The 19,673-nt window shown below is 47.7% G+C and overlaps 1 protein-coding gene and 4 non-coding genes across 6 annotated transcripts; 1 reads left to right on the forward strand and 4 right to left on the reverse strand.

Moving 5' to 3' along the window:
• Positions 1–126: 126 nt before the first annotated feature.
• TRNAN-GUU (transfer RNA asparagine (anticodon GUU)) lies at positions 127–200 on the reverse strand. The gene has a single exon. It is a non-coding gene; the product is annotated as a tRNA-Asn (tRNA).
• A 307-nt stretch (positions 201–507) lies between these two features.
• TRNAL-AAG (transfer RNA leucine (anticodon AAG)) lies at positions 508–589 on the forward strand. The gene has a single exon. It is a non-coding gene; the product is annotated as a tRNA-Leu (tRNA).
• A 600-nt stretch (positions 590–1,189) lies between these two features.
• On the reverse strand, positions 1,190–1,261 carry TRNAP-UGG (transfer RNA proline (anticodon UGG)). The gene has a single exon. It is a non-coding gene; the product is annotated as a tRNA-Pro (tRNA).
• Positions 1,262–1,447: 186 nt separating this feature from the next.
• TRNAT-UGU (transfer RNA threonine (anticodon UGU)) lies at positions 1,448–1,520 on the reverse strand. Its single transcript has one exon. It is a non-coding gene; the product is annotated as a tRNA-Thr (tRNA).
• Positions 1,521–2,096: 576 nt separating this feature from the next.
• TRIM7 (tripartite motif containing 7) lies at positions 2,097–15,134 on the reverse strand. 2 transcript variants are annotated; one of them, XM_077191023.1, is made up of 8 exons: positions 14,835–15,134; positions 12,376–12,802; positions 11,206–11,301; positions 9,410–9,640; positions 7,305–7,327; positions 6,717–6,832; positions 6,219–6,254; positions 2,097–3,751 (listed from the first exon to the last, which is right to left on the reverse strand). In XM_077191023.1, the coding sequence occupies exons 1-8, from the start codon at positions 15,101–15,103 to the stop codon at positions 3,234–3,236; spliced, it is 1,716 nt and encodes a 571-aa protein (XP_077047138.1). In that variant the 5' UTR covers positions 15,104–15,134; the 3' UTR covers positions 2,097–3,233. The 2 variants fall into 2 exon arrangements, with proteins under 2 accessions (XP_077047138.1, XP_054509588.2); XM_054653613.2 differs by lacking the exon at positions 14,835–15,134.
• Positions 15,135–19,673: the final 4,539 nt, after the last annotated feature.

Below are 19,673 nucleotides of genomic sequence, written 5' to 3' on the forward strand. Positions count from 1 at the left end.
GCAGGATGGGGTTGAAACAGAGCCTGCAGGCCATGGCGAGGGGAGGGCTCGGGACAATTAGAGCTCATTATCAGCTCGCTAATGACTGAGACCGCGACTAGGGAAAGGAAAAAAAGGGGACGGCCACGTCCCTGGGTGGGCTCGAACCACCAACCTTTCGGTTAACAGCCGAACGCGCTGACCGATTGCGCCACAGAGACGTGAAAACCCGCTTGGAAATACAGGAAAATGGCATAAAAGTCAAAGAGACCCAAGAGTTATGCTGAAAATACAGGAAAATGGCGTAAAAGTCAAATTTCAGGAGGTTTTACCGACTTAGAGCAGTGGGGATGAGGGTGGGGATTGGGAATGGGACAGAGATGGAGTTTAAAGATGAGGATGAGGATGAGGAGATGAGGATGGAATAAAGACAGCAGCGAGGATGGGATGAAGATAGCAATAGCATGAAGGATGAAGATGAGGAAGAAGACACCCAGCTGACGAAGGCTCCAGCGTAGTTTCCACGGGGGTAGCGTGGCCGAGCGGTCTAAGGCGCTGGATTAAGGCTCCAGTCTCTTCGGGGGCGTGGGTTCGAATCCCACCGCTGCCAGTGGCTTTTTTCCCGTCATTTTTGTCCGATTTTCCTTCCTCCTTTTCTCTTTCCTTCACCCGGGAAGACTGAGATTTAAAATCCAAACAAAAGAACCCCCAATACAGTAATTAAAAAAAAAAAAATCTCAAACCGACAACAAAAATCGTACAAAAATCGCAAAAGCAAATCAAACAAAAAACCACCAAACGCACACAACCAAAACAGTTTAAAATCGCACAAAAAATGTCAAACTCACAACAAAAAACTCACCGAAAAAACCCCACAACGAAAAAAAAACCAAACAAAAAAACCCCACAAATAAGTCCCAAACAAAACAAAAAAGAACAACAACACGCACAAGAAAATCGAGCCTACAACAAAAAACATTTTAAAAAAAGAAAAAAAAAAAAGCCAACCGGAAAAATACCACCACACAAACAAGAAACCCCCAAGCAAGGAAAAAAAGGAAACAAAAAGATTTGGACACAAAACCAAAAATCAAAACACACACACGCGCACACACAAAAGAAAATTAAAAGAGAAAACAAACAAAAATAAAAAGGAAAGAAAAAAGGAAAAAAGAAATCCGAAAGAAATGCGTGGAAAAAAACAAACGCTGGGCTCGTCCGGGATTTGAACCCGGGACCTCTCGCACCCAAAGCGAGAATCATACCCCTAGACCAACGAGCCGCTGTGACCGTAAGCACCTTAGCCTGTCTCCTGTCCCTAATCCAACACAATTTTGTCATTCTTAGGATTCATTTCCAGTCCTCCTGTGCCTGCTCCCGATCCCAGCGCAGAAATAAAAGTGATAAAACTTGTAGCGGGAGGGAAAATAAGCCAAAACCAGGGGGGAAAAAAAAAAAAGGAAACGCAAGGCCCCAGCGAGATTTGAACTCGCGACCCCTGGTTTACAAGACCAGTGCTCTAACCCCTGAGCTATGGAGCCGGCGCAGTGAACGCTCCTCCGCTGGGGCCACGACGCAGGAGTGCCCAAAGCGCCTGGAATAGTCCCAAATTCCTGAAATTTCCCACATTTCCCAAATTCCCGGAATTTCCCACATTTCCTCCTCCCCCGCAAAATTCCCCCCGCAGCATTTCCCCCGTTCCTTGCCGGACACCATGGCGAGGAGCAGGCGGGCCAGGAAAGAACCAGCCCTGGGGCATAATTCTGCCCGGAATCGCCAAAATTGGGGCTCAATCCCAAAATTGGGGTTCAGCCCTTGGCAGCTCCAGTTTTGTTTGTTTTTACAGGGATTTTGGCCGGTGTCCAGCCAGCGGAATGACCCGGCTGCTGACATCTGTTTGCCCCCTCCAAGAGCGTCCAAAGGCAAAGGTTCAGCTGGTTTTTATCTTTTTTTTTTTTTCCCTAATTTGGGGATTTCAAGATATTCGGTTTGTGCTTAACAAATGTGGAACAAAACCCCACAAAAATTACATACAAAAATATATATATGAATTCCATTATATTATTTATATTGTATTGTATTATATAATTTTTATATATGCCTTCACCCCAACACATAATACATATATATATTATGATACATAGTTATACAAATATATTTTTAATACCTTTTTAATTTCTTTCTTTTTTTCTTTTATATTACATTATATTATTTTTATTTTAAATAGCATATTTTAAAAGGTTTTATTTCCCAAACATGGGCTAAGAACAACCCGGGCAGTTCCAAACCAAATCAAACACAATTTCAACAACAGAAATTTGAATCTCAGGGTAGGAACCAACCCAACAGCTGAAAATTTGGGAAGTTTCTGCTTTTTCCCATCTCAAACCACCCAGGAAATGTTGTTCTGGATCAAATAAAGCTTCCCCCCACTTTGCCCCAAGTGTGTAATTTCCAAAAGGATTTTTTTTTGAAAAGGCTCCAAATTTGACCAACCCCATACCCTTTACTGGGACTTCAGGCAACAAGACACTGATTATTTTTTTTTAAAGCTGCTTTTTTTTTCTTTTTTTTTTTTTTGGCAAAACCAGAGGGGATGAAGCAAATGTGAGTTCAGCGACAGCTCCTTGGCAGAGACCGAGGGTTTCCAGGGGAAAAAAACCCACAAATAATGAGGATAAAGGGGTGATTTTGCTGAGAACCTGAGGGAACACGAGACTGAGCACCTAAATCCACGCAAGGTGTGAGATCCACGAGGGAAATTTTGTGAACGTCCTGTCCACGGAAAAGCCTCAGCACGGGAGCACCAGAGGAACAAATGTGGGTCTTGCTCAGGTCCAGCAGGACAAACATCACTAAAAAAAAACCAAAAAAAGCACCTTTTAACCTTTTCCAGAGGAGCTGCGGGAAGAGAACCAGGGAGAGCAGACAAAGCCACACAGGCTCCTCCGCAGTGGTGGACAGTGGTCACCTGAGGCTGCTCAGACAATTCTCACAGCACCCCAAAAACAGCTTTGGGAGGGAAATTATTTCCCCAGGTGGGAGAAGGAACCAGGAAATTTCTGACTGGATTTTTTTTTTTTTTTTTAATTTCCGTTTGTCTCTGTGGTTGTTGACCACAGTCCAGGAGGGAGGGCTGGGAGCGCCCGGGCTCCTGGGCACCAAAATCAGTCGGAAAAGGGGTTCTGGAGATCCTTTTCCTCATTCTGGAGACAGGCACGAGCAGGAAGAGACTCGTCCCAACCTGCAGCGCCTCAGGGGCACAGCTTGATGTAGGTGACCGTGGAGCAGACCGAGAACAGGGGGAACACCTTCTCCTGGAAGGCCACGTTGAAGGTGAAGATGTGCTGCATGTTCTCGGCGTCGTAGAAGGAGACCTCCTCGCCCTCGTAGTCCAGGTAGACGCGGACGCGGCTCAGCTTGCGGCCGCCCAGGCACAGGGGCGTGCGCTGCGGCGACGTCACGGCCCAGTAGCGGCCCCCGTTCTGCTGCACGGCCCAGATGCCCTCCTCGGGCGAGAACTGGGTCAGCCCCTTCCTCCGGACGGATTCCTTGGCCACGCCGAAGGCCCAGCCGTCCGAGGGCCCCACCTCCACCTCCCAGTAGTGCCGCCCCGACTTGAAGCCCGTGGAGGCCAGAACGCGCGAGTTGGTGTCGAAGCGCTTGGGGTTGTCGGGCAGCTCCTGCTTCCTGCAGCCCATGCGGACGCTCTTGAGGTCGGCCGAGAGGATCAGCAGGTGGTTGGCAGAGTCGGGGTCCAGGGTCAGGTCCTCTGTTGGGGACAGACAGACGGCGGTCAGGGCTCAGCGAGGGTTTGGGCAGGGAAAAGCGCGGCTCAGCTTCTGGAGCTCAATGATCCCAGCCTGGAGCTCAATGATCCCAGCCTAGACCTCAATAATCCCAGCCTGGAGCTCAATGATCCCAGCCTAGACCTCAATAATCCCAGCCTGGAGCTCAATGATCCCAGCCTAGACCTCAATAATCCCAGCCTGGAGCTCAATGATCCCAGCCTAGACCTCAATGATCCCAGCCTGGAGCTCAATAATCCCAGCCTGGAACTCAATGATCCCAGCCTGGACCTCAATAATCCCAGCCTGGACCTCAATAATCCCAGCCCAGCCCCAAAACCCCTACAGCCCACACAGACACCCCCATGAACACCCCAAATCCCTCAAGGGGGGTTTATCTCATGCAGCATCTGGTGAGAAATGGGGTGACAACAACACAAGGCCACCAGGAGAGAAGACAACGCCATAAAAGCACATGCAAATAATTCGCGGTTATCAGCAGCAAAGATGATCAAGAATGGTTTTTTCCACATAAATTGATTTTTTTATCTTGGTTTCCAGCTCATTCACACACACAGGCGGGCTCCGCACCCCCCTGGCATCGCAAATCTCAGAATTTTGATCCCCAAACCACCCCAAAAGCACCCAAATCCTTGTGGGAAGCCACGACCCGAGGGCGTATTTCCACCTGGAGTAGCCCAAAGCAAACACGCAAATGCAGCCTGGTCCCAACAGCTTTTTGTTTCCCCTTTTCCAAACTCAGAGGAAGTGACCTCAAATTGTGGTTGTAGTCAGCAAAGTCACCACGAATCCATGAGACACTTTGGGGGGAGTCTAAAATGGAGCAGGTGCAGCATCATAAAAGGCCTTTGTGCTCTCCAAAATTCACAGGTTTGGGTCAGGAACTGGCATAAAAAATTTGCAAAAGAGACACGGTGGAATGGAAAAAATCAGAGCGCTTCGTAAATGTGGGGAAAGCCAAAACAGGGACAGGCTGGGGTCGTTTTTCCTTCAAAACTTAAGCGCCAGGTTCCTCCCCAAAAGTGGCCAAAAAACCTACATTTCCTGCATTTCCTGCATTTCCTGCATCTCCTGCATCTCCTGCATCAGAGACTGCAAATCCCACCAGCAAACCCATGGGGAAACAGGGTGGAACTCGCCGATTTCATCAATGCCCTTTTTTTTTTAAATCTTTATTTTTTTAATCTTTTTTTAAAACCTCTCTTTAAAAAATCTTTTTTTTGTTGTTGTTGTTATTGTTTTAAAGCACCTTTTAACAGGGTGTTTTCCTTCCTGGGGCATCTCCAGCGCCTGGAATTGTCAGGAATTGTCAGGATTTGGGTCTGAGGTTCAACCACAGCGAGTGACGCCTCTGCACATGCACCCACCCCCCTGGGCATGCAGCGAGGGGCCTTTGGCTTTTCCCCTGGTTTCCGGTGTTTTCTGCCAAATTTTGGCATTTCCGGAGGTGCCTGGGGATGCTCCTTGCGAGCAGAATCCTTGGAAAAGGTCCAGCCCGTGGGTTGTCCTCTCCTTTGAGGTCCCCAGGCTGGAGACCACAGGGTTAAAAGCAAAAAAAAAAAGAGATTTTTCTCCTGAAAATGCTGCTCTGGGCACCTTCGCACCAAAGGGGTGTGGATGGGGTTTGCCCCTCAAATTCATGACCTCTCCCATGAAAAGGAGTTAAATTCTTAATTAACTTTAAAAATTAGTTAAGTTCTGCTGGGATTTAATTTGAATTCCTAAATAACTTAAGGAATTAACCGAATTCTGCTGGGATTTCATTTGAATTCTTAAATAACTTAAGGAATTAACCGAATTCTGCTGGGATTTCATTTGAATTCTTAAATAACTGAAGGAATTAACTGAATTCTGCTGGGATTTCATTTGAATTCTTAAATAACTTAAGGAATTAACTGAATTCTGCTGGGATTTAATTTGAATTCTTAAATAACTTAAGGAATTAACCGAATTCTGCTGGGATTTCATTTGAATTCCTAAATAACTTAAGGAATTAACTGAATTCTGCTGGGATTTAACCCCTCTGAGGCCTCCATCCCAATTCCCTGGCGGAAGCAGGAGCCCAGCAGAGCAAATTTGGCAAAGTTGTGGCTTGGAGTGGCTTTTTTGGTCTGAAATCTGTGGGTTTGTTAGGTGCAAACAGGCAGAGAGGACCTGGCTGAGCTGTCAGATCCCCGGCGTCAGTTACAAAAATCGGCTTTGGGCTCTGGAGCTGAGCAGGCAGGATCTGGAAATCATCGAGAGAGAAGAAATTAAGGAAAAAAAAAAGAAAAAAAAAAGAAAGAAATCTAAAGTGTCTTTTCCTTTTTTTTTTTTTTTTTCCTTTCTCCTTTCTTTTTTTTCCCCCTCTCTTTTGGCTTTGCAAAATACAACCACAATTCTGAGTCTTTGCTCTGGGCGCTATGTGTGAAAAATCTTTTTTTTTTTTACCTTTTTCACCTCTTCCCAGCTCGTCCTGCAGGTTTTCTGAAAAGGAGAGAAGAGAGGAGCGTGAATGGGGACACAATTATTTGGTTTTTTCTCTCCTGGATTTGCCCTTTTCGGTGCATTTTGCATTTCCAACTCTCTCAGCGCCATCTAGTGGTGTCCTGCAAACCCGGGGCTTGGCTACCTTGAAATGAAATTATTCTTTATTTTTTATATTTTATTCATTTTTCTATTTTCATTTTATATATTATATTTTATATATTTTATATTTTATATTTATAAATTTTATTTTTATTTTTATTCTTTTATACTTTAATTTTTTATTTATAAATTTTTGGGGTTTTTTTTGTTTTGTTTTTGTTTTGGTTTTGGTTTTGCTTTTGCTTTTGTTTTTGTTTTTGTTGTTGTTGTTGTTTTTGTTTTTTGTTGTTGTTGTTTTGGGGGGTTTTTTTGTTTTTTTGTTTTTTAATGTTTTATAATTTATTTTTTTTTTCCGCCCACCTCGGAATTTCTTCAAGACCTTCTCCAGGACCACGGTTTTGAGGGAGAAGTTGCAGACGTGCATCTTCATGTCGGTGCAGACGGGGACGGGCTTCTGGCACTTCACCTCATCGCTCCTGCCCAGGGAAAGCAGAGGAACGAGGAAATTGTGGAAATTCCCCCATTTCCAGCCCCGTTTGCCACCCACGCTCCTCTCCCATCCCACCCCGAGCACCTCACTGGGATTTCATCCTCCTTGGGGTGAAAAAACCAGGATTTGGGTGTGGATTTCGGGGTGGTGGGGGGGATTTTTTGGCGTGTTCCCCTCCCCACCTCCACCAGCTCCAATTCGATTTTAGGAATCGGTGGCGCCTGCGCTGGGGGAAATGAGTGCGAGCAAATGAGGGAATTTGGAGTTTTTGGTCTTAATCCTTGAAAAAAAAAAACCCTGACAGGAAAAGCGCAGGGTGAAAATCAGATTTTCAGGAATCTGGAGGAGATCCAGGGCTCGGAGAGAGCGGGAGGGAAAATTCCACAGGGGCGCCTGGACGGGGCAGCTTCAGGCAGGGCTGGAAACCCAAAGGCCGCGGGGAGAGCGGAATTCCTCACCTGCTGATGATGCCCGTCACGTCCTGGAAAGGAAAATAAAGAGAGATTGAGTCGAGAGAGCCTGAACGAGGGATGTGGGACGCCAGGCAGTAAATGCAGGAATAAAATGCAGTTTATTTTATATAAACCGGGGTTTATTGTACACAAAATGCAGTTTATTGTACACAAAATGCAGTTTATTGTACAAAAAATGCGCTTCATTGTACACAAAATGCGGTGGAGGCAATTTAAGGTTCAAACACACTCAATAAAGTTATTTTCCCTCAGGCAGGGTAAATAAAGTGATTTTCCTTCAGGCAGGGTGGATCCCGAGGGCAATTTAAGGTTCAAATACGCTCAATAAAATAAAATTGCAACACCACAAACCAACACCATTAAAACCGAGCCATTATTTGCCTGTTCTGCCCTCAGAACACATTCCAGAGCCACCCCCAGGGGCTGAAAAAAGGACCCTGAAGCCAGCCCAGAGCTGCTTTTAAATAAACAATCGGCATTTTATTCCCAAGCTGCTTTTTAACCAAAAAAACGCCAATTGTTGTTCCCAAGCTGCTTTTTAAATAAAATGCCGATTGTTGTTCTCGTGGGGCGAATTCCCACCCACGGCCAGGCCCTGAAAACTTCTGCAAATATTGACAGTGCCCAGGAGGCAGCCTGGCAGGGAGTTTAACCCTGTGCAGGTCTGGGACAGCTCCCTGGGAAAATCCGGGAAAAACTCCGGGAAAACCTCTGGAAAATCACAGGGAAAAAATCGGGAAAAATCTCTGGAAAAACACAGGAAAAAAACCCGGAGAAACCTCTGGAAAATCACAGGGAAAAAATCGGGAAAAATCCCTGGAAAAACACAGGGAAAAAATCGGGAAAAATCCCTGGAAAAACGCAGGAAAGAAATCGGGAAAAATCCCTGGAAAAACACAGGAAAAAAACCCGGAGAAACCTCTGGAAAAACACAGGGAAAAAATCGGGAAAAATCTCTGGAAAAACACAGGAAAAAAACCCAGAGAAACCTCTGGAAAAACACAGGAAGAAAAAAATCATTACAGTTGAAGAGAACATTATTTCCTCAGGCAGAGAGAGCCCGGGGCACTCAGGCACCTCCTTGCACCACCCACTCATTAAAGGCAGACTAAAAAAAGGACTTTTACCCCCAAAACGCCTTTATAGGATCCATAAACACAAACCAAGGGCTTGGGGGTGCCAGAAGAGTCCAGAAAACTCTCTGGTTTTATTGTTTCATATTGTCTTAATCCAAATTGTCCAAATTATTATCACTCTAATTATATTATTATGACCATATTATTATGGCCATCTAATTATATTTTTATGACCATTTCATTACTATTAAACTTTTAAAATTAAAAAAAAATTCACAGAGGACAAAAAAATCATTAAAAGTTGAAGGGAATTCTGTTTCTTAGCCAGAGAGAGCTTGGGACGCTCAGACACCTCCTTGCACCACCCACTTATTAAAGGCAGAATAAAAAAAAGGACTTTTACCCCCAAAACGCCTTTATAGGATCCATAAACATAAACCAAGGGCTTGGGGGTGCCAGAAGAGTCCAGAAAACTCTCTGGTTTCATATTGTTTCATATTGTCTTAATCCAAATTGTCCAAATTATTATCACTCTAATTATATTATTATGACCATATTATTATGGCCATCTAATTATATTTTTATGACCATTTCATTATTATTAAACTTTTAAAATTAAAAAAATTCACAGAGGGAAAAAAAATCATTAAAAGTTGAAGGGAATTCTGTTTCTTAGCCAGAGAGAGCTTGGGACGCTCAGACACCTCCTTGCACCACCCACTTATTAAAGGCAGAATAAAAAAGGACTTTCACCCCCAAAATCATCCCTACAGGATCCATAAACACAAACCGAGGGCTTGGGGGTGCTAGGAAAGTTCCAGATGAGTTCATGGAGGAAAAAAAAACCAAATCATTGAAAGTTGCAGGGAACATTCTGTCCCTCAGGCAGAGAGAGCTTGGGGCACTCGGGCGCCTCCTTGCACCTTCCATTCATTAAAAGCAGGATAAAAAAAAGGACTTTTACCCCCAAAACAGCGCTGAAAAATGAGGAATGACCCAGAGCTGACGCCTCACCTTGAGGAACTCCAGCATGGGCTGCTGGATTTTCTCCTCCAGCTCGGCGATGAGCTTGTTGAGGAGCGTGATCTCCCTGGAGAGGTCGGTGATGTTCTCGTTCTGCCGCCGGGAGATGTTCTTCTCCATCTTCTCCAGCTGCCCCAGCAGGATGTGCTCCTGGTCGTGCAGGAACTGCCGCAGCCGCTCGAAGTCCGAGAGCAGCTTCTGCCGCTCGGCCTCGATGGTTTTCTGGGGCGAAAAACGGCAAAGAAAGGCAAAAAAAGGGGTTTTTCAGAAGAGAGGTCCGGAGGTGGGGCTGGGGCCTTCTTCAGGGAGGGGCGAGTGTGAAAAATGCAAATTAAATGGCTCTTCACAAATATTTACTGCATTTTGGCACAGATATCTACCGTATGTATTTTGGTACAGATATTTACTGAGTGTGTTTTGACGCAGATATTTACTGTTTGTGTTTTTACACAGATATTTACTGCATGTGTTTTTACGCAGATATTTACTGCGTGTGTTTTTATGCAGATATTTACTGTTTGTGTTTTTACGCAGATATTTACTGTTTGTGTTTTTATGCAGATATTTACTGTTTATGTTTTTACACAGATATTAACTGCATGTGTTTTTACACAGATATTTACTGTTTGTGTTTTTACACAGATATTTACTGCGTGTGTTTTTTACACAGATATTTACTGCATGTGTTTTTTACACAGATATTTACTGCGTGTGTTTTTACACAGATATTTACTGTGTGTGTTTTTACACAGATATTTACTGTTTGTGTTTTTACACAGACATTTACTGCATGTGTTTTTATACAGATATTTACTGTTTATGTTTTTACACAGGCATTTACTGTTTGTGTTTTGTTGCGTTGATTATTAGTGCCGTGTTAACATTTTAATCGTATGGTCAATGTAGTTTTGTGGTTAAAAGGCAACTTTTGTAGTTAAAACGGGAACTGTGTGTGTGGGGTATTTTTTTTTAAGAAAGGAATGAGGCACTGGCACCAGACGGGAGCCACGGGACACTGAAATATTTCAGAGAAAGAGAAATTATTGCTCCATTTTCAGGAAAAATGAACTTCTTCCCACCTTGCTCAGCCCTGAAAATGCCGTTTAGGATTAAGAGGAAGAAGCTGGCACTGACCAGGCAAAATCCTTTGTTTGAATAGAATTTATGCATCACTAATGAGATGTATGAATATTCAACAGGCTGCTGCTTTTAAGGGTTAATCCTCTCTAAACACCTGTCCTTTTTTGGGCTTATTTTGCCCAGAAAGAGGCACCCTGACTGTCCATAACTCTCTGGTTTTATTGTTTCATATTGTCTTAATCCAAATTGTCCAAATTATTATCACTCTAATTATATTATTATTTTTATGACCATTTCATTACTATTAAACTTTTAAAATTTAAAAAAAGAAATGATTGGCGTTTTTCACAGCGAGGAATCACAGGGGGCAGAATTCCCGCACTAAAACCTCGGGAAGCAGCGTCAGGATCTCCCAAAAATCACTTTTCGTGGGGGAGGAATGGCCTGGGAGAGGAATTATTTCCATCGGGCCGGGTATTTTTTCCCTTCTGCCGCCACAGGGGTGAGGTGCTGAGGAAGAGGAAGGGTGGAGCAGAGCCCCGGGGCCAGCCGAGATATTCCAGAGAATTCCGAGATGCTCCAGCCCGATTCCCGAGGGCTGCTGAGGCTCTGCCTGATGGTGGTGGGGCAGGAGGGAGGAGAAAAATTCCCATTTCCTCTTTTTTGGGGCGCTCCCGACTTCCCCGCCGCCCCACCCCAGGACCCACCAGCAGCTCCTGGGTTTTTTTATCGTCGTTCACTTTGAACTCCAGCAGCTCCTGCCGCTCCTTCCTCAGGAAATCCAAGCGCGCATTGATTTTCTCCTGGCAACAACAACAACAAAAAAGATGATTTGCGGGTGTCGCTTTTCGTCCCTCCGCCCGCGGGGTTTGCTCTGTGCCGGGTGGGATGGGGAGGGAGGAAAAACTCATCATGCGCCCGCCGGGAAATCCAGAACCTCCCCAAAAAAACAGGAAAGAGGGAGGAAAACTGGGGGATGAGCTCGCCAGGAAATCCAGAACCTCCCCAAAAAAAACAGGAAAGAGGGAGGAAAACTCGGGATGAGCTCGCCGGGAAATCCAGAACCTCCCCAAAAAAACAGGAAAGAGGGAGGAAAAATTCATCATGCGCTCGCCGGGAAATCCAGAACCTCCCCAAAAAACAGGAAAGAGGGAGGAAAACGCGGGATGCGCTCGCCGGGAAATCCAGAACCTCCAGAACCTCCCCAAAAAACGGGAACGGAGGGAAACACGGGATGCGCTCGCCTGGAGATCCCGAAATCCCCGCGGCGGCCCCCAGGACCACCAGAACCTCCCCAAAAAAACAGGAAAGAGGGAGGAAAACACGGGATGCGCTTGCCGAGAAATCCAGAACCTCCCGAAAAAGCGGGAACGGAGGGAAACACGGGATGCGCTTGCCGAGAAATCCAGAACCTCCCCAAAAAGTGGGATCGGAGCGTGCCAGGGGCAGGACGTGCCCTGCTCCCACCGGCAAAGGTCAGCCCGGCTTTAATCAGCTCGGCTCATCTCTGGACGCTCTCCAGCCCCCAGAGAGTGGCGGCTGTTCGTCTGTCAGTCGCGGCTGTTCGTCTGTCAGCCGCTCCCTCACCCGGCGAGGTGAATCCCGCCCGAAAACCCGGGCCAGGTGCGCGCACCCGGGCGGGACAGCTCTCCCAGATGTTTCTGGGAGACTGGGAAGCTCTCCCAGATGTTTCTGGGAGACCGGGAAGCTCTCCCAGATGTTTCTGGGAGACCGGGAAGCTCTCCCGGTTTTTTGGGGAGGCCGGGAAGCTCTCCCGGTTTTTTGGGGAGGCGAGGCAGAGCCGGGTGACAGCGCGGGGGGACAGCGCGGGGACAAGCGCGGCTCGCACGCACGGACGGACGGACGGACGGACGGACCTTGTACTCCTCGGAAGCCTCGTCCACGGGCACCACGGCGTGCGGGCGGTGCTCGCGGGACCTGTCGCACACCACGCAGATGCTCCTGCGGTCGTCCTTGCAGTAGAGCTTGAGCGCCTCGCGGTGCTTGGGGCACAGCCCGTCCTCCTCCGCTCCTTTCGCCCCGCGCTGCGCGAACTGGCTGATGATCTCGGACATGTTCGCCAGCTGCCGATTGGGGCGGAAATTTTTGCTCTGGAAAACCTCCCGGCACTGCGGGCACGGGAAATCCATCGCCAGGTCCTTCCAGCTCTTGACGATGCACGCCCGGCAGAAGTTGTGGCCGCACTCGATGGACACGGGGTCCTTGAAGAACTCCAGGCACACGGAGCAAGTGGCTTCGTCCTGGAGGTTGCCGGGCAGGAACACGGCGGCCATGGCCTCTCTCCTGCGGGGCAGGAAGGGTTTCAGCGCGGCGGGGAGGGCAGCGCTGGCGCCCGGCCCCGGGGGCGGCGCTCGGCCCGGAGCGCGGCCGCTGCCCGGGGTCCCTCCCGCGGTGTCCGGTTTCGCCCGCCCAGGCACCCGACCTGGCTCTGAGGGGCGCGAAGGAAAGCAGGGACGCTGCCCATAAATCCTGAGCTTCCTGGCTTTTTTTTTTTTTTTTTAATTTATTTATTTATTTTAATTTTTTTTCTTTTTTTTTTCGGGGGTGAGGGGGTGTTTTTGGATTTTGTTTTTTGGTTGTGTTTCTTTTTTTCAGCAAGGAGGCGGTAAGACGATCCACTTTTGGGATCCAAAAAAAAATCCCCAGAACCTTTTGGGGATCCCCTCCCGTTCGGGGGTGCCACCAGCTCTGCACGGACGGAGCTGATTTATGGCCCAGCCGCTGCCGAACCCGAGCCCTGGGGCCGGCGTGGAGCAGCTGCTCCAGGCTGAGCTCCAGGAACCATCTGAGCCCTCGTTAAAATCCAGTTTCGGCCCTGAAACTCCAGTTGGGGACTCAGATGACCTGGTTGAGCTCCAGGGCTCATCGGGGGCCATAAAAAGCAACAGGAGAAAGGGAATACACGAGGATGCAAAGTCCTTAGCGAGATCTGTGCATGAGTTTCCCAAATCCATAAAGATCAAGCTCGGGATTGGGGTTCTGCACCTCAAAATAAAATAGCCTTGGCCTTCCGGAAGTATTTTCTGCAGGTTTGGAGGCGGTGCATTAAGTGGGAATGATAATTAATTTTTAATTTTTTTTCCAGGGCTGAGGTTGTCCATAACATCGTGGTTTCCACTTTTTCCCCGAGTTCTTGTCAGGGCAAACCGGGACAGGAGGGAGCGATGGTCACCCGGTTACTGAGGGGGTTCAGGTTACCACGGGCTGGGAAATGTGGGATCCTCTGGAGAGCAATTTGTCTTCTCCTAATGAGGACCTGAAATCAGATCCAGTGATCCATAAATTCTGATTGGAAAGCAGCCCTTGATTATCCAAAACCTCCGAGTCGGGGTTTTGGACACATCTGGAGCTGTGGGGGGAGATAAATCCCAGTTCCAGAGGTTCTGCTGGAGGAATTAATGAGCAAAAATGGCCCTGAGATTGTCCTGCAGAGCATTGCCGCCTCTGAGCGTGTTTATGGGCCCCTTCTCATGTATTTATGTAATTTTACATTTTTATATATTTATATATATTTATATCACACCCTGTGGAAGGGGAATTCACCCTCTCCCACATCCTGTATATAATTTTATATTTGTGTATATTTATATATAAAAATATCACTCCCTATGGAAGGGGTATTCACTCTCTCCTACCTCCCGTATATAATTTTATATTTGTGTATATTTATATATAAAAACATCACTCCCTATGGAAGGGGTATTCACTCTCTCCTACCTCCCGTATATAATTCTCTATTTGTATGCATTTTTATATATTTATATCAGTATTTATATATATTTATATCACTCCCTGTGGAGGGGGAATCCACCCTCTCCTACCTCCCGTATATAATTTTATATTTGTATGTATTTATATATATTTATATCAGTATTGATATATAAAAATATCACTCCCTATGGAAGGGGTATTCACTCTCTCCTACCTCCCGTATATAATTTTATATTTGTATGCATTTATATATATTTATATCAGTATTTATATATATTTATATCACTCCCTGTGGAAGGGGAATTCACCCTCTCCTACCTCCCGTATATAATTCTATATTTGTATGCATTTTTATATATTTATATCAGTATTTATATATATTTATATCACTCCCTGTGGAAGGGGAATCCACCCTCTCCCACCTCCCGTTTCTTTCGGTCTGTAAATAAACACCAGAGGGACAAGGGACAGATGGACAAGGGACAGAAGGACAGAGGGACAGATGGACAAGGGACAGAGGGACAGAGGGACAGATGGACAAGGGACAGAGCGACAAGCGACAGGGGCACAAGCGCATGGCCAGCCCTCCCCGTGTCCCGCGTACCTCGGAGCGGAGGCTTCGGGCCGGGGCTCCCTCCCGAACCGCCCCAGCCCCGGCGGGCTTTGGCCCGGCACGGCTCGGGACGCCGCCAGCTGCGCCGCCAGCCGGGTGGCAGCGGGGTCCCAGCGGGACGGGGTCCGCGGCAGCCCCGGGCAGCGGCGGAGGAGCCCGGCCGCGGCCGCCGCCGCCTCGGACATCGCTGGGGCTGCGGCTCCTCGGTGCCCCATTTGTCGCCTCCTGTCACCGCCGCCCCCTCCCGTGTCACTCACCATTCGCTGCCCTCCCCCATCGCTGGGCACCCGCCGAGGTCTTTCCCTCCTCCTCCTCCTCCTCTTCCTCCTCCTCCCTGCCGGTTCTGCTGCTCTGCTCCGTGCCAAAGTTCTCCGTGCCAAAGTTTCTCGCGTTTCCAGCGCCTCCCTCCACCTGTCCCCAAGGCCGGAGCTTCTCCGCGGGGCTTTTAACCCTTTTCAGGAACCTCATCCCTCCTTCCGAGGGGAAGGGGCAAAAGCTTTGCCTCCCTCTTCCCAAAAACGATGAAAAAAAAAAATATTAATCTCGCTGTGCAAACTTGGGGGCAAAAGGGCAGGAACGGCCCCTGTGGGGCGTGTCCCACCTGCCTCAGGTGTGTTGGTCAGGTAGGAAGAGCTTGGGAGACCCGAAGCGACAGAAGGAGGGGGGAAATGAAATGTAAATACAGCCATAAATATATGGATTAATTGATGGGTATCTAAAAATATCCGTAAATATATGGATTAATTGGTGGATATCCATAAATATATGGATTAATTGCTGGGTATCCAAAAATATCCGTAAATACATGGATTAATTGGTGGATATCCATAAATATATGGATTAATTGGTGGGTATCCAAAAATATCCGTAAATACATGGATTAATTGCTGGATATCCATAAATATATGGATTAATTGCTGGGTATCCAAAAATATCCGTAAATACATGGATTAATTGGTGGATATCCAAAAATTCCATACATCTATGGATTAATTAATAGATATCCAAAAATATCCATAAATATATAGATTAATTAATAGATATCCAAAAATACCCATAAATATATGGATTAAATAATGTCTACTGGACACACGCACACCCTTTATTTCCCTCGGCTCCGAGCTGATGCTGCTCTCCCAAAATTCCCAGCCCTGCCCCGGGGTTAAAATAAATAAAACCCCCAGGGGAAGCTCCTTGGCTCGCCCTTGGGCTCGGGGTGTCGGGATCGTGTTCGGGGCCGCCTGCTGCTCCCAGAGCATCGGGAATGCCGCGCCTGGAGAGCTGGAAACAGGGACAGGAGCCAGATCCAGCCCTGCCACTGCCGAGCCTGAGGGTTTATTTTAGAGCTGAGACTAAATCAGGATGCGCAGCGGGGCCCATTTGAGAGAGAAAATGTTAGCGTTTGTGTGGGGGGCCGGGGTTTTTTATGGGAATGTCTTTTCATAAGTGTTTGGGCATAAATAGATGGCTTGGGAATCAATCAAAATGTTGGTAGATACTGGAAGGAAAGGAGAAGAAAACCAGAAATCAAATGTCGTGTGTTCCTGTAAGCCTCACTGTGGAAATTTAAAAAACAGTGTACACTAAATTTGGACTTTCACACTTTCTGCTCAACAGCTTCATCAGGTGAGACAGTTTTGCAGAAAATTTTTTCTGGTGGCGCAGGTTTATTTCTTAGCTTGCACAGTCTCAGGGGGCATCAAGAAGCGAGGATGCTCGAAAGAGGCTCCATTCTTCTACTGAGAATAATTTCAAACTCAAGACAATGTTCTTTAAAGAGGTAGGGTTAGAGTTAGGGCTTGGGTTTGGGTTAGGGTTAGTGTTAGGGTTTGGGTTAGGGTTTGGGTTTGGGTTTGGGTTTGGGTTTAGGGTTTGGATTTGGGTTAGGGTTTGGTTTTGGGTTTGGGTTTGGGTTTGGGTTAGGGTTTGGGTTTGGATTTGGGTTTAGGGTCAGGGTTTGGGTTTGGGTTAGGGTTTGGGTTGGGTTTGGGTTTGGGTTTGGGTTTAGGGTTTGGGTTTGGGTTTGGGTTTGGGTTTGGGTTTAGGGTTTGGGTTTGGGTTTGGGTTTAGGGTTTGGGTTTGGGTTTGGGTTTAGGGTTTGGGTTTGGGTTTGGATTTGGGTTTGGGTTTGGGTTTGGGTTTGGGTTTGGGTTTGGGTTTGGGTTCGGGTCTGGGTTTGGGTTTGGGTTTAGGGTTTGGGTTTGGGTTTGGGTTTGGCTTTGGGTTTGGTTTTGGGTTAGGGTTTGGGTTTGGTTTTGGGTTAGGGTTTGGATTTGGTTTTGTGTTTGTGTTTGGGTTTGGGTTTGGGTTTGGGTTTGGGTTAGGGTTAGGGTTTGGGTTTGGGTTTGGGTTTGGTTTTGGATTTGGGTTAGGGTCTGGGTTTGGGTTTGGGTTTAGGTTAGGTTTTGGGTTAGGGTTTGGGTTAAGGTTTGGGTTTGGGTTTGGGTTTGGGTTAGGATTTGGGTTTTGGTTTGGTTTTGGGTTAGGGTTTGGGTTTGGGTTAGGGTTTGGGTTTGGGTTTGGGTTTGGGTTAGGGTTTGGGTTTGGGTTTAGGGTCAGGGTTTGGGTTTGGGTTAGGGTTTGGGTTTGGGTTTGGGTTTAGGGTCAGGGTTTGGGTTTGGGTTTGGGTTTAGGGTCAGGGTTTGGGTTAGGGTTAGGGTTTGGGTTTGGGTTTTGGTTAGGGTTTGGGTTAGAGTTTGGGTTTGGGTTTGGGTTAGGGTTTGGGTTTGGGTTTAGGGTCAGGGTTAGGGTTAGGGTTAGGGTTAGGGTTTGGGTTAGGGTTAGGGTTAGGGTTTGGGTTAGGATTTGGGTTTGGGTTTGGTTTTGGGTTAGGGTTTGGGTTAGGATGGGGAGCAGTGATATTCTGGAGAAAAAGTACGCATCCAAAATGCAGACAAAAATCGAGTGTGATTTTCTTTGACCAATCTCATTCTCGAGGCCATTTTGCAGTGAACAACCCCCATTTTTGCCGCTGCCGAGCCCAGCCCCGTTCGGGGCGCCCCGGAGCCGCGGTCCCGGCGCTGGGCCCGTCAGTCCCGGCGCTCCTCGCCCCACTCCTCGTTGCACAGATCGGTCTCGCAGCAGGCGTAGCGCGAGCTCAGGCGGGACTCGGCGTCCGACGCCCGCTCCCGGCCGCAGTTGAGGGCGGAGGTGCAGCCCTGCTGGTAGTAAAGCGTCATTTTACCTGCAGGGGATGGACGAGGAAAAACAAAAACCGTGAAAATCGGATTTTCGGGGCTTTGGGGAGGAAATGTACTCCCGCTCCCCGCAAATTAAGCCACACTTTGGTTTAATTAAGAGGAAAGGAAAATCAGACAATAAAAGGAAAAAATCTCCGTGATGCACCCACTGAGACAACTCCTGCCCCCTAGAGAGGGTCTGCCCTTGGCTTAAAAACGACTTTTTGAAAGCTTTTTGAACCTTTTTAACCTCTCTGACGGGGAGGAGAGGCTGGGGAAGAGGCCAAGGAGAAGCTCCCTGCAAACCAGGTGGATTTGGGTAAAAAAAAGGGAAAAAGATCAGATTTTGGTGAACAAGGGAAGGAGATGGTGGGGAAGAAGCTCAGGAGAAGCTCCCTGCAGGTTCTGCCTGCAAACCAGGTGGATTTGGGTAAATAAAAGGGAAAAAATCAGATTTCAGTGAACAAAGAGATAAAACAGGGGAAGGAGAGGATGGGAGAAGCCCAGGAGAACCTCCCTGAGGGGAAGGAGAGGGTGAGGATGAGGAGGAGGCCAAGGAGAAGCTCCCTGCAGGTTCTGCCTGCAAACCAGGGGGATTTGGGTAAATAAAAGGGACAAAGATCCGATTTGGGTGAACAAAGGGATAAAACACGGGAAGGAGAGGACGGGGAAGAGGCCAAGGAGAAGCTCCCTGCAAACCAGGGGGATTTGGGTAAATAAAAGGGAAAAAGATCAGGTTTTGGTGAACGGAGGGATCAAACAAGGGAAGGAGAGGCTGGGGAAGAGGCCAAGGAGAAGCTCCCTGCAAACCAGGGGGATTTGGGTAAATAAAAGGGAAAAAGATCAGGTTTTGGTGAACAAAGGGATAAAACACGGGAAGGAGAGGACGGGGAAGAGGCCAAGGAGAAGCTCCCTGCAAACCGGGTGGATTTGGGTAAATAAAAGGGAAAAAGATCAGGTTTTGGTGAACGGAGGGATCAAACAAGGGAAGGAGAGGACGGGGAAGAGGCCAAGGAGAAGCTCCCTGCAAACCGGGTGGATTTGGGTAAATAAAAGGGAAAAAGATCAGGTTTTGGCGAACGGAGGGATCAAACAAGGGAAGGAGAGGGCGGGCACAGCCCGGGGGACGCACCCAGGGAGGTTTTGATCAGCGCGCACTTCTCCCGGCGCTCGCAGCTCGTCACGTTGGCGCCCCGCAGGCAGCCCATCAGGGGGATCTTGTACTTGCACAGGTGGCACCGCAGGGCCTCGGCTGCGGCAGAGGGGGAAAACGGGATGAATTTTGGGGGAAAAAACTGGCAGGATCCATTAAATCTGATTTCTTTTTCTCCTGCTCACCGGCTCCGAGGCACAGGAGGAGGCTCAGCCCCAGCAGGAGCAGCTTCGTGGTGGGGAAGGTCCGGGGTTCCATTGGCTCCCTGGGGTGAGAAGGGCTCGGGAATTCGGGAATTCGGGAATTCGGGAATTCAGGAATTCAGCTCTGGACGAGTCCCTGCTCCCTGGGATGAGAACGGTTCAGGAATTCAGCTCTGGAAAGAGAAAGGCTCGGGAATTCAGGAATTCAGCTCTGGGATGAGTCCCTGCTCCCTGGGATCAGAAGGGCTCAGGAATTCAGCTCTGGAAAGAGAAAGGCTCGGGAATTCAGCTCTGG

This window comes from Agelaius phoeniceus, chromosome 27, assembly GCF_051311805.1.
Source record: "Agelaius phoeniceus isolate bAgePho1 chromosome 27, bAgePho1.hap1, whole genome shotgun sequence".
In the NCBI taxonomy this organism is placed as follows: domain Eukaryota; kingdom Metazoa; phylum Chordata; class Aves; order Passeriformes; family Icteridae; genus Agelaius; species Agelaius phoeniceus.